The 14,315-nt window shown below is 39.5% G+C and overlaps 1 protein-coding gene across 1 annotated transcript in view; it reads left to right on the top strand.

Moving 5' to 3' along the window:
* Positions 1 to 13,972, top strand: part of ttc29 (tetratricopeptide repeat domain 29) — a 309,874-nt gene extending 295,902 nt beyond the window's left edge. Inside the window, exons 9-10 of the mRNA XM_060830586.1 lie at positions 11,485 to 11,716; positions 13,857 to 13,972. Coding sequence (XP_060686569.1) covers positions 11,485 to 11,716; positions 13,857 to 13,972 — 348 coding nt within the window. The remainder of the gene's footprint in view (positions 1 to 11,484; positions 11,717 to 13,856) is intronic.
* The last annotated feature ends 343 nt before the right edge of the window (positions 13,973 to 14,315 follow it).

Below are 14,315 nucleotides of genomic sequence, written 5' to 3'. Positions count from 1 at the left end.
AGGAGGATAGCCTGCTGGAATTCCCGGGGAAATTAATAGTAGATTGGTAACAGGGACTGAACATTCTCCTTTTAACATAAGTAAAATATTAGTAATGAGGAATTAATGAGTCATGAATCCCTGGAACCTGACAGTTCCCATTCGAGGGTGTTGAAGGAAGTAGAATCATAGCATCATGGAATCTGGACACTTCAGAAAGAGGTCATTCAGCCCATTGAGTCTGCACTGACCATCTGAAGAGCATCCTATCTCTGTAACTCCATGTTTACCATGGCTAATCCACCTAATGTGCACGTCCCTGGAAAATGCAGAGCAATTTAATGTGTCAAATCCACTCAACCTCCACAGTCAATTGGCCATACAAAATTGTCCCATATTTTACAAGGATGTACAGGTTAGATAAATTAGGCATAGTAAATGCGGGTTACAATGAATAGGGTAGGGGAACTGCATCTGGGTGGCATGTTCTTCGGAGGGTTGGTGCAGACTCAGTGGGCTGAATGGCCTTTTGCAAGTGCAGGGCTTTTATCTTTGGACTGTGGGAGGAAAGCAGAGAGCCCAGAGGAAATCCACGCAGATATGGGGAGATTGTGTGGTGTTTGCAGTCACCGAAGGCTGGAATCAAACCTGGGTCCTGATGTGGGCAGCAATGCTAACCACTGAGCCACTGTGCCACCCCCAAGTAGCGGAAGAAATTGTAGTCGCCCTAATTATAATGTTTTATGGTTTCCTAGATACGGGTGTCATCCCCTGGATTGGAAAATTGCACATATCTTTCTGCTTTTTAAGAAGAGCAAAAAACGAAAACCAGGAAATTACAAACCAGTTAGCCTAATATCTGTGGTGGGAAAATTGTTCAGGTCTATAATCAAAGTTGAGGTAACTGAATACCTTGAAAATTTTTCAGTCAATCAGGGACAACAAACATGGATTCATGGCAAGTAGGTTATACCTAACAAACTTTATTGATTTGTTTTTGAAGAGGTAACAAGGGTAGTGGACAGAGATAGGAGCATATTACTGCAGATGCTGAAATGTGTACTGAAAACAACAAATGCGTGAGATCACAGTGAATCAGGCAGCATCCATAAGGAGAGAGCAAGCTAATGCTTTGAGTTTAGATGACTTCATCAGAGCTGAAGTGAAGTGTGAAGGAGATAGCATTTGTGCTATAGTTGTGGGGTGGTGGTGGGATGTAGAGTGCTGAGGAGAAAAGGTGTTGATAGTTCAGATTAAGTGATCAGAATGTGAGACAGTTGTTTATGTGTACTTTCAGAAAGCATTTGATAAAATCACACATAAGAGACAATTAACTAAGGTAGAAGCCCACTAAACTGAGGACCCACTAATGTGCCTGATGTGAGGAAATTAGTTGAGTGAGAGGTGGTAGAAAGTAGGGATAATAGGTAGGTAGAGGAGAAAGTGAGGTCTGCAGATGCTGGAGATCAGAGCTGAAAATGTGTTGCTGGAAAAGCACAGCAGGTCAGGCAGCATCCAAGGAACAGGAAATTCGACGTTTCGGGCATAAGCCCTTCAGCAGGAATAGGTAGGTAGTCAAATTGACAGGATGTGACCAGTGGTCTCCCAAAAATTATCTGTTAGGGTTTCAATTACTTTATTTATTAATGTCATATATCCAAATTTGGTGATGACACAAAGTTAGGGAATATTGTAGACAATGCAGATGCTGGCATAAAATTACAAAGGAATATTAATTTTGGCCAATGAATTTCAATGTAAGCAAGTATGAGGTTGTCCATTTTGTACCAAGAAATTTTAGATAGCTTGAAGTTAAATGCAATGGATCCCAAAGAAACTTGAAAGTGTCATGAACCAGTGCAGGAAATAATCAAGAAAGCTAGTGGAATGCTGACCTTTATATCCAGAGGACTGGAGTACAGAAGAAATTCTGCAGTATATAAAACTTCTGTTTGACCACACTTGCAGAATTGTGAGCACATCTGGGCACCACACCTTAAAAAGATATATTGGCCTTGAAGGGAGTGTAATGTAGATTTACAAGAATGACAACAGGATTTCAGGGTTTAATTTCAGGGAGAGGATTTATGTACAAAGTAGGCTTGTTTCCTCTGGAATTTAGAAGGTAAAGGGGTGATCTGACTGAAGTTTTCAAGATATTGACAAAAAAAGACAGGGTAGATAAAGATAAACTATTTCCTCAGATTGGGGATTCTAGAAATAGGGTGCATAGTATGAGAATGAGGGCAGGATTTTTCAGGAGCAATGTTACAAAGCACTTCCACACACAAGGGCTGAAGATGTTTGGAACTCTCTTGCAGGATCAGCTATTATATTTAAAACTGAGATAAATGTTTGTTAAACAACAATATTAAGGGATATGGGCCAAAGACAGGTAAATGCAATTAGAACACAGATCAGCCATGATCTCATTGAAGGAGGAACAAGCCCACGGGACTGAATAGCTATATTCCTATGTTTTTCGCCACAAGGCCTAATGAATTTTCTTGCCTTACCTTCCATACCAAACTCACTTCTTCAACTACCTACCCCACCTTTCTTGTGTCTTTCTCAAACGATCCTAGCCATACCTTACCATGCATCATTCCCAGTAAAAAAGCACTATTCAAAAGATATCTGCCAAAAGCCGAGCATCCCTTGCACATATGCCATCTTTAATCGCCTTTTATGGACCCAGACAAGCACTGTAAGTCTGGAGCTTCTCTGCATAGTTCCTGACATTTGCCCCGGGAATGGCTGAAAAGGAAAGTTGACACCCTACTTTGCAGGGGAGATCTAGAGGTCCTGCTGGGTAGCATTGTGCAAATGTGAGATCTGGAATACCAGCAGTGGAGGCCATGACACCAGATTAAGCCAGCCTGGTCCAATGTTGCTAACCTGGATGTTGCAATCTCAGCTATCTGGGGGGGATGCAGAACACTGGAGGAGGGAAGTCAATGAACTTCTTCACTCCACCAGCATAAGTTTCACAATCTTGTCTCAGCTACCTCGCATTTACTCTTTCTTGCTAATGAGCCCACCTTCCATCAAGGCTCATTCTCTGCACTCTTACTATAGCTTGCAACATCTTCCCCACTCACTGTCATTCACCCCAAACCCTGATTGCACTAACCATGCTACCTACCTACTCACACAGGACATTTCCCTGCCTGCTTCAGAAATAACACCTTTGACTGCCAGCCATTTTTATCTTCTGTAATACTTGCCTTTCTCTCATTACAGGAAGGAAGCAGCCACAACATGGCAAAAAGAGTCAAGATGTGAAGTGTGTTGCCTAATATTCAGCTCCTTATCCTTATGCAGAAAGCATCTTGATTCAGACCAGTTTGAGTTTGACCAGTCTGACTGTGTCCAAGCCCCAGGATTAGTAATGTTAGCAAGACAGAAGTAATATGAGCCTGAAATCTCTCCCTGAGACATCAAAGCTGAACAAGGGAAGGGAAGGCAATGCAATGCAAGCCTGTGATGCTATAAGCATCCAGGAAGGGTCAGAGTGAGTGAACACTATGACAACAAGTGAATAGCCTAAAAAAACAGTATGATCCAGTCAATGATCTGAGTGCCTATCTCTGAGTGCAGTGTTCTTGCAACTACATTACAATGATAGTTGCCAATCTGCCCTGCCATGATACATTGAAGTGCTGAAGCATCCTGTAAGTCAACTGGAGAAATATTATGGGGGTTCTTAGGTTCTTTCACTTATAAGATGCCAATCTCTTATCGATATGGGTTGGTCATGGCCAGTGCCATGGATGGCCATGGAATGTGTCCTGTATTATTGGTGCCCAACTCCTTTGGAGCATGCAGTGAGCTGAAGTCACAAGATATCCACTCTCACTTCCATGTGGAGAATTCTTAGTATCACTTTGTTCAACATGTTTGGTAAGATAGGAATCTGAATATTAATGATGCAAGTTGTGGTATTAATGGCATTTTAACAAACAATAATTCCGTTTAACTGGCAATCTGCCACTGCCTGTGGAGAAACGTACCTCGCCAATCAGTGGATGCAGCAAAATGCTCCTGACATCAAGATAGGCTGTGCTGGACTTATCACATAATTCTGCCAAAATTGTACCATAGATTATTCCAGAAGGCTTTAGATTTTGAGCATAACTACAGGAACCTCAAAAATGATGTAGATGATGCTAAAGATGCTTAATGGCAGATTGAGATTTACAAGGTGAGTCATTTACCACTGTACTGGGGACATGTTCAAGATTCACAGATAAGTCATCACAGCTGTCAAACGTTTGGAAAGAATTTATCTGACAGCAAGGCAGGGGTGTTGGACTTGAGGATCAAGCAAATGATGGAAAGATCAGTATGATTAAGGGACTCTGCCTGGTTCTGGCTTTCAACTTCAGGGTCACATCTCCACTCTCCATAATTACGTTATAGAGTCATACAGCATGGAAACAGACTCTTTGATCCAACCAGTCCATGCCAAACATAATCACAAACTAAACTAGTCCACCTGCCTATTTCTGACCCATATCCCTCCAAACCTTTCCTATTTATGTACTTATCCAAATGTCTTTTAAACATTGTAATTGTGCCCATATCCATCACTTCCTCAGGAAGTTCATTCCACACCCAAACTACAATCTGTGTAAAAGATTTGCTCCATGTCTTTTTTTAAATCTCTCCTCTCACATCAAAAATATGCCACCTAGCCTTTAAATCCCTCAGCTTAGGGAAAAGATGACTACTATTAACTTTATCTATCCCTCTCATTATTTTATAGCCTTCTTTAAAGTCTCCTCTCAATCTCCTACGCTCCAGAGAAAAAAAGTCCCAGTCTAGAATAATATGGATCACAGTGGGTTGGGGCTTTCCATGGAACAGAAATGCTTAGGATAGGAGCAAAGACCTCAACAAAAATGCTGATCAGGTTGTTCAATGCAATTTCTTTATAGATAACCTCAGGGAGACATGATAATCAGTCAGGTCAACACAGCTATGCTCGCAATTCTGATAACTCCTTGGCACATATTTAGCTGCAGATTGTGGCTTCAGAGGAACTGACAGAGGGTGGCTCAGGGTCATGCATAGCAGCCACCAGAACATCAATAGAGAAAGGCTGCAGAGGTTCAAGTAACATAGGATGCTGGCAATCAGTGGCCAACACATTGACAAAGCACTGGCACTTAACAATACCAGCAACACAAGGAAGGTGCTTGGGATGTCTCAGGATGCTATCAGTTATATATGCCCTCTGTGTCTGCAAAGGCAATCCAGCGCTGGAAAGTTGAAAGATTCCACACCATTTAACATTTTCAACTGTGGCTGTTAGCCTGGAAACATGTGTGAAATATCCAGTCTGCCACACATTAAATCATTAGAGATGTGCAGATGTCCTGGTCAGAAGAGCAAATGATTTTGTAAAATTCACTACTGACCTCAAGAGCCAGGTCAGTGCTCTGGTCAGTGCTCTCAGGAAACAAAACCTCAGGGGCTCTTTATGATGCATACTTTCTCCCCATCTTGCAAGTGACATAAGTATTTGTTCCACCTCATTAACTGTAGGTTTGACTCTAGCAAACATATTAACCTGGAGCAGAATTAGACCACTCAGCCCCCAAGCCTACTCTGTCATTAAACAAGAAAACAGGAATTCCACATTCCAATCTACACCTGACAGCTCTTGATTCCCCTACTTAACAAGAATCTATTCACTTCTGTCCTATAAATATTCAAATATTCATCTCCACTATCTTCTGGGGAAGTGTCCCAAAGTCACACGACACAGAGAAAAATATGTTTCATCTCTGGATGTAGGTTTGCTGGCTGAGCTACAAATCTTCTCAAAATATTTCATCTCTATCCTAAAAGGATTGTCCCTAATTTTAAAATAGTACCCTTTCGTTCTGAACTGACCCTCAAGACAAAACTTTTTTTTTAGCTCTACCTTGTAAAGACCATTCTAATTGTTAAATACTTGAATCAAGTCACCCCTCACCTTTCTAAATTACAGTGAAAATAAGTGACTTCAGGACAGGCAGCAGTGAAAAGTGGCTGAGCAGAGGCTGATAGCTAAGTTCAGTACCCATGGGGATGGTCTCAACCAGGGCCTTGGGTTCACATCACACTACAGGTCACCCCTTTGCACTATACACATATACAGACACACTCCTACACGCACGTACACACACAGACACGCCTACACACATGCACGCACACACACACACACGCATGCACACACACAGACACTCCTACACACACTCACATACACACACACACACACACACACACACAGACGCTCCTATACAGACGCGCGCACACACACAGAGACACTCGTACATACACATGCACACTCTCACATGCACCATCTCACAGACTTATACCCCTTTATATACACTCTCTCAGACACACTCGCAACTCTTCCCCACACACACACACACACGCGCGCGCGCGCGCGCATACACATATAAGTTTGTGTAGTGAATTTGTACTTGCAGAGTTACATTCTATATTGCTCAAAAACAGCATGAATCCATGTAAGATTCTGTTAATTCATTTTTTTGATTAGAAACAGTCTAAACATTGTGGCATAGACAGCAGCACACAAGGGTGCTTACACCTACAATACATTATCTGGGCTGACACTAATTGTTAAAGTTCACTTGAAAATATAACTTTTAAAAAAGGTTTTGCGATTTACATATGAAAGAAGTGAAACTAACATGGTCATTCTAACAGATGAGAGACTTAGTAAACAATCAAGATATTTTCAATGTATAATTTCAGTTACATCACATTGTAAATTTTCACTATAAATTCTGGCTTACAATCATGTACTCCACAACCACCTGATGAATGAGCAGTTCTCCAAAAGCTAGTGCTTCCAAATAAACCTGTTGGACTATAACCTGGTGTTGTGTGAATTTTAACAGTGAAAATAATCATACCCTGAATAACCTATTCATTCCAGTTTCAATCTAGTCAGCATTTACTGAACCATATCCAATGCATCCTTCTTTAAATGAAGAGACTGAGAAACTGCATTTAGTATTCCAGGTGTGGACTCACTAATGCCCTGTACAACCTTAATATTGCATTCTTACTTTAATATCCAGCTCCTCTGGAAATAAAGGATAGCATCCCATTAGCCTTCTTGTTTACATGCTGTACTTTTGTGCTAATTCTTTTTGCTTCGTGTACCAGAATACCTAAATTCCTCTGCACATTAGAACTAAGTATTCATTTTCCATTTAAGTAATACTTTTTCAATTGTCCCTCCTAAGTGAAGAACTTCACATTTTCCCACATTTTGCTCCATTTGCCACATTTAAGCCCATATGCTCAACTAGTCTAAATTCATCTGCAACTTCGTTATGTCTTCTTTACAGCATACTTTCTGACCTGTCTTGGTGTGGTCTGTAAATTTAAATACAATGCCTTTGCTTCTTTCATCTAAGTCATGGAAGTAAATTATAAAAAGTTGAGATCACAGCACAGACACCTGTAGGACTCCACTTGTCAAATACTGCAAATCAGACAAAGACCCTTAATGCATACTCTATTTCCTGCTGTAATTTCTGGTATGGCAACTTATCAAATACCTTATGGAAATCCAAGTATACCAAGTGTGCAGGCTTTATCCATGGCATCTGTTACTCCATCAACAAACTCCAATAAATTGGTTAAATGTAGTTTCCCACAGTGAAACCAACTGACTCTTCCTGGTTACCTTGAGTTTTCTGAGTGTATAGCTATACTCTCTAATGATTAATTCTAACATCTTCTCCACTAAAGATGTCAGGCTTTCCGGCCTTTGGTTTCTTGTTTTCTGCCTCCCTCCCTTCCTGAATACAGGAGTTATTCTTGATACTTTAGTCTGGTGGAATCTTTCCTGAATCTAGGGAATTCTGGAAAATTAATGTCAACATTTTATAAGTAACTTATTTAATGACCTTAGGATGAAGTCCATTTGTACCAGGAGACTTATTAACCCAATCTTCCCCTCCCCATCCCTCTCTGCCTTCCGCAATGACCGTTTCCTTTGATAGTCCTTGGTTTGTGCCACTCTCCCCACCAACAACTCCCCTGAACCCCCAGGTACCTTCCCCTGCAACCAGAAAAGATGCAAAATCTGCTGTACACCATGCCCCTCACCTCCATCCAGGGCCACAAACAGTCCTTCCAGGTCAGACAGAGGTTCACCTGCCTCTCTTCCAACTTAGTTTACTGCATCAGGTGCTCCCGATGTGGTCTTTTCTACATCGAGGAGGCCAAACGTAAACTTAGGGAATGGTTCAACAAATATCACAGTCGGGTTTGCAGGGGCCAACCCAACCTCCCAGTCATCACCCATATTAATTTACCTTCTCACTCCTTTTTCAACATGACCATCCTTGGTCTCTGTCATTACTGCAACAAATCAAACTGCAAACGACACGTCATCTTCTGCCTGGGTAGACCTCAACCCGAAGGACTCAACATTGAGCTCTCCAATTTCAAATAATCTCCCTTCCCTTCTCCCAAATCCGTTCCCAGCCCCTCCCCTCCCTTCCACTCTCTCCAGCCACCAACCAGATTCATTCCTCCCATTGACCAATCAGGTCGTACCCTCTACCTGTCCTCCAATATCGCCACTTCACCACCCTGCCCCACCACCCCCTTTATCTGCAGCTCCCCTTACACCTACTCCCAGTCCTGAAGAAGTGTTACACCTGAAACGTCGACTTCTCCACCTTCTGATGCTGCCTGGCTTACTGTGTTCTTCCTGCCTCCTGCTTGCCTACCTTGGATTCCAGCATCTGCAGTTTCTTTTTGTCTCATAACACTTCCGTCATGATTGTAATATTGCAAATTTCCTTCCACCTCCCGATCAAGAGTTAAGTGAAATGCTTTTTTCATCCACTCCGGTGAAGACAGAGGCAAGGTATTTGTTCATTCCATTATTTCTTTATTACCTACAACTTAACCACTTCCCGCATTCTAACTTTTCGGAGGATCAATACTTATTTTACTTACTCACTTCCTATTGAAATTCTTGCCATCCATTTTGCATTCCTCGCCAGTTTCCTCTCATAATCTAATTTTGGCCTCCTAATTAACCTTTTAGTCATTCTCTGCCATTTTTTATATGCTTATTCCTTAAGTTTGATATTTCCCTAAGTTCTTTAGTTAACCACAGATGATGAGTCTGACTTCTGAAATCTCTCTTTGAAGTATTCTGAAATATCCCCTTATATGCCTGACAGTGTGTTCGATTGATTTATCCTCTAATTTAATTTGTTAGTTCACTTCACTTAACTCAGCTTGCCCGTGCTCTTGCCCTCATTCAGGCAATACCACTTAACCAGCAATACCACTTCGCCTCCCTTTCCTAGGACAAACAATGTCCTTTCCTAAAAATCCGAATTCCCTCCAAATTCAGTTCACTGCATTCTAAATGCTTTAGTAACACTCATGTAGAAATCCTGTAGGATCTCATAATATCATAGGGCAAATTTAGAAATATTTTTTAAAAATGGAATGATTCTACATGGATGGCATCCCCAATGGGAAGCAAAGCTTTTAGGAATTGCATCAGAGAAAATCATGGTCATATTGACGTACAATGTCCTATCGTTGAAATGAATGACTGAAGCAAACATATAAAGAGCTGTGATTTTTTTTAGATGAGTGTCCTTGAATTCCAGCGCCCTACTGGGCTGTCCCATTTGCAGAATGAGACAGTGAATTTATACTATGATAATGAAGTCAAGTATGTTTGTTGGGATAATCTTAATTGTTTCCAGTACTATCTAAATTTGGAGAGAATGAACAAATAAAAATAAAAATATTACTTTATATTGAAAAACATGGCTGAGGCTGGTCTGAGATATCAATTCCAGCTCTCACTGTATTGCAAGAATCAAATCTGTGTTGTTCTTTGTTTTCCTTTCACTTTGACAATTGCCGGTCTGTTCAATTTCAATTAAATTAAACTTAATTTAATTTTCAGTTAAAGGTTCACCTTTACAAGTAGGATTTAATTAACAAACGTAACTAGTGAGACATTTGAGATACATCCTTTCGATAATGATAATGACACTGAGAATGCTTTTGTCAGAAGTACTTTTCTCCACAGGCTTCTTCTCTTTAGGCATTCTTTGAGGTGTCATGATTTGGAGGAGCCGGTGTTGGACTGGGGTGTACAAAGGTAAAAAAAATCACACAACACCAGGTTATACTCCAGCGGATTTATTTGGAGCAGTAGCTTTTGGAGTGCTGCTCCTTCATCAGATAGCTGTGGAGTATAAGATCATAAGATACAGAATTTATAGTAAAAGTTTACAGCGTGGCACAACTGAAATTATATATTGAAAAAGACCGGGAGTGTTTGTTAAGTCTCTCATCTTTTAGAATGGACACATTGGTTTCAGTTCTTTCATATATAAATCCCAGAACTTTTTTAAAAGTTACATTCTCAGTTGAACCTCGACAATAGGTGCCATGTCGGCTCAGATAATGCATTGAAGGTGTGAGGTGTCCTGTGTGAGGCATGTGCCCTAATGTTAAGACTGGTTCTATTTCTCAAAAAGGGATTTCCAGAATCTTACATGGATTCATGCAGTTTTTGAACAAAATACAATATAATTCTGCAAGTGCAAGTTCACCCCACAAACTTATATGTATGTGTGTGCATATGGGTGTGTGTGTGTGTGTGTGTGTGTGTGTGTGTGTGTGTGTGTGTGTGTGTGTGTGTGTGTGTGTGTGTGTAGTGCAATGGGGTCACCTGTAGTGTCACATGAACCCAAGGTCACATTTGAGGCTTGGGTACTGAACTTGGCTGTCAGCTTCTGCTTTAACACTTTGCATAATGAAATGTTAAAAAAATTCAGTAGAAATATTTTTACAAGTAGATAATTCCTATAAAATTGTGGTTGTAATTAAGACTTATATATTAAAACAGTGTTTTTGTTTTTTACAAATCTTTTGTACAATATTTTCTGTTTAAAGCTTATGTTTAACTTTATTCATTACATAAATCTAACACGTTGCTGATAGAACTAAATGCCTCATCTCATTGTGATAGTTACTTGCAAAATACAGAAGAGACTTGAGAATATTATTTTAATTCCCACATTTGGTTCAACACAAAATGTTCCACACATCCTCACATTTCACTGTTGACTTGATGTACACATTTCATACCCAAGCCCAGAATTGCAAATTACAATAATTCTACTCTTTTATGTTTTTAGTTTAAGATGAATTCCCAACACGTAAAGATTACTATTATGATTTTGTTACTCAAAGAGTCAGACATGGTTTTTGGGGTGTTAGTGATAGTGAGAGAAGGTCATGTTGTTTTGTGGCAAGGTTCTTGTCATGACTTTTGTGCTATGTAGGTATCTGTAAATTTAAGAGGCAACCACTTTTAGTAACTGCCCTTATTTCACAATGCAAATAGAAAACTAAATTACTTTTTTTAATATAAAAACTTTATTTGTCTTTCTGAACTTGTCTCTGTATATCATTTCCTAACAGGGTCAATATGATGTAGCTTGCAAGTATATTTGGCAAGGATATGAGATCGCCATGACTTTGGGTGATCTGCATCTACTAGAGATTATGCAGGTCAATTTTGGCATCTTCAAAGCTCATGCAATGATGACCATATATTGTCACCACGTAGAAGCTGCTGGGCACAGCAATCTTGAACGTTTGGTAACATGGAAGGATAGTAGAAAAGACACATTTAATGACCGCATTACAGAAGGTAAGTTGTTGGTCACCAAACTCTTTAGTGCTTCTACATTGTTAGTAGCTAAGTCACGTTACAATACGATTAATTTTTCTCTCATCATTCACTCTTTTATTTCCTTACTAAATGTGATATATTTGAGGCTACCTTCCTTCTGTTACCAAACATGGTTAAGCGTTTCTAATTGTAAAAAATCTAATTAATTGCCCAAAATAACTGTTTGCATTGTTAACCTCTGCTAATTGATACTAGCAGTTAAAGCAAGGATGCTTGAAAATGTTCTTAATATAAGTAGGATATTGAAAGACCATGTTGATTAGGCTTTAGCAATATGAGTGTGTTGACTCCAGTTAGAAAGATCTGAAGTAAAGATGAAAAACAAAAATAATGACATTCACATTAGTCTTTTAGTTATCACAAAAGTGCATATTTTCTATGAATGCAAATAAATACAGTACAATGCGTTTTATAAATTTAGACATACAAATTCTGCTTGAAAAAATATATTGTTTGAAACAGTTTATTCAGTTTAAAACTCAGGCAAAATTTGCTGATCCCATGCTCTCAGAATGTAGTCATGCAAGAAGGGAGATTGATTTGGTGACAACAATGCAATTCTCCCTTGCATTAAAGCATGGTTCCTTACTGACAATGTTGAATCAGTGCATTAACCCTGAATTGTAATATTTTAAATGGGCAAACTTGTAAATGTTATTAATATTGAAGCAACATACACCTGTGTTATAGAATATGGTTAAGTATAACATTCCAATGCAAACACATTTGTTTTAAACTGTTAAGACTAGGAATTTGGCAATGATACACTGTGATTACAAATGGTTCTCTGTTTTTGTAAGACCTGAATAATTCCAGCTGCACCAATTTTAATGGTCAAATTTGATTGTGGATATTTGTCTGTAGTATAATTATTAATAGCATAATTCTCAAAGCTGCTGCAGAAGTGTTATTGATTCAATCTGAGATAATTGAGCTAATTATCACTATTAAAATGACAAGCCATTGATACAGTATGCACTTCAGAGATGTTGCTAACACTGCATCTGCAAAGGCCTCCAGGACCATTTCCTCCATTTATGTCATTAACCCTCATTATTTCAACAATGTTCAAACACATTCAGCGTAAACAGACAGTGGAAACATTTTTAAGTCTATTCAAATTATTTTAAAAACTGCTTTAAATTTTGATTGCATATTGATACAAGTTTGAATTTAAAATACATTAGAAGTGAAAGATGATATCTTGTATTTTATTTTTATGTTTTGTATTAGTTTTATTGTATTATCTAAAGTAGTCGTGAAGTGAATAATATAAAACGATGTCAAAATTTCATTAGGACTGAAAGACGCTGGAATTGTGAAATTACTTTGGTGAAATTCTTTTTGTATTCTTTGTAATACTTAGCCCTGTTTGAGTCTAGCATCAGATCATTTTGGTAGGGATGGAGGAGAAATTGGGTTCTGTAGACCATTTTCTCCATTCCAGTTGTTCTCCTAACCCACAAGCTTACCAAAGAGACAGATCATGACATCAGTTGACATGGAGCACTGATTTGAAATCAATACTATATTTCTGAATGTCACCTTCCGGCCTACACCCTGTCTGAAGGTCAGAAAGTGGAGTATATCATTAAACATCTAATGAGTAATCCTACTTAAAGGAATAATGGATTACTTATGAGTTAGTTGCTGAATTATTTCTTGAACTTGTTGGTGCAATTCTATGCATTTTGTGGCGCTTTGTATAGATTAGATTAGATTACGTACAGTGTGGAAACAGGCCCTTCGGCCCAACAAGTCCACACCGACCCGCCGAAGCGCAACCCACCCATACCTCTACATATACCCCTTACCTAACACTATGGGCAATTTAGCATGGCCAATTCACCTGACCCGCACATCTTTGGACTGTGGGAAGAAACCGGAGCACCCGGAGGAAACCCACGCAGACACGGGGAGAACGTGCAAACTCCACACAGTCAGTCGCCTGAGTCGGGAATTGAACCCGGGTCTCAGGCGCTGTGAGGCAGCAGTGCTAACCACTGTGCCACCGTGCCGCCCAATACTTGTCTTGAAGTTCCAGTGTTCCATAGGGAGTGTGCTGCTGTTGTTAAAATATCTTTTTGGTGATTTACAGAATGGGAAAAACTGATAGAAAAGGGAGGGGCGGGAATGGAAAGACGCTCAGCAAAACCCACTCAGAGATGCTTTAGAGAACTGTTCGTGTGCCTCAACTTCAGCCAAGATCAGTAAATGAGACAACTTCAATTCACTGAAGAGATTATGACTGAAATCCGCCAACTGATTTTCTCACCATGAGAGAGTCCATGCTAATACATTGCTGCCCAGATTTCTGGAAACTCCTGGCCACTAGTCTTGCATTAACTTTATAGTTATGATCTGAGGAGATTTTTCCTATGTATATCCATTTTTGTGAAAAGGATGAATGTCCTTTTTCAGAGCAAATACCAAATTGCTTCCAACTCTTTTCATTTTGCGTCTCTTCATCCAATTAGTTGACAATTTTCCCAAGAGTTTTTTACTTCTGGTAGTCTTCCTAGATTGTTCTGTAGTCTTTGTTTTATTATGTAAACTA

This window comes from Hemiscyllium ocellatum, chromosome 1, assembly GCF_020745735.1.
Source record: "Hemiscyllium ocellatum isolate sHemOce1 chromosome 1, sHemOce1.pat.X.cur, whole genome shotgun sequence".
NCBI lineage: Eukaryota > Metazoa > Chordata > Chondrichthyes > Orectolobiformes > Hemiscylliidae > Hemiscyllium > Hemiscyllium ocellatum.
The sequence above is the reverse complement of the archived record's forward strand: the minus strand, read 5'-3'. Positions and strand labels throughout refer to the sequence as shown.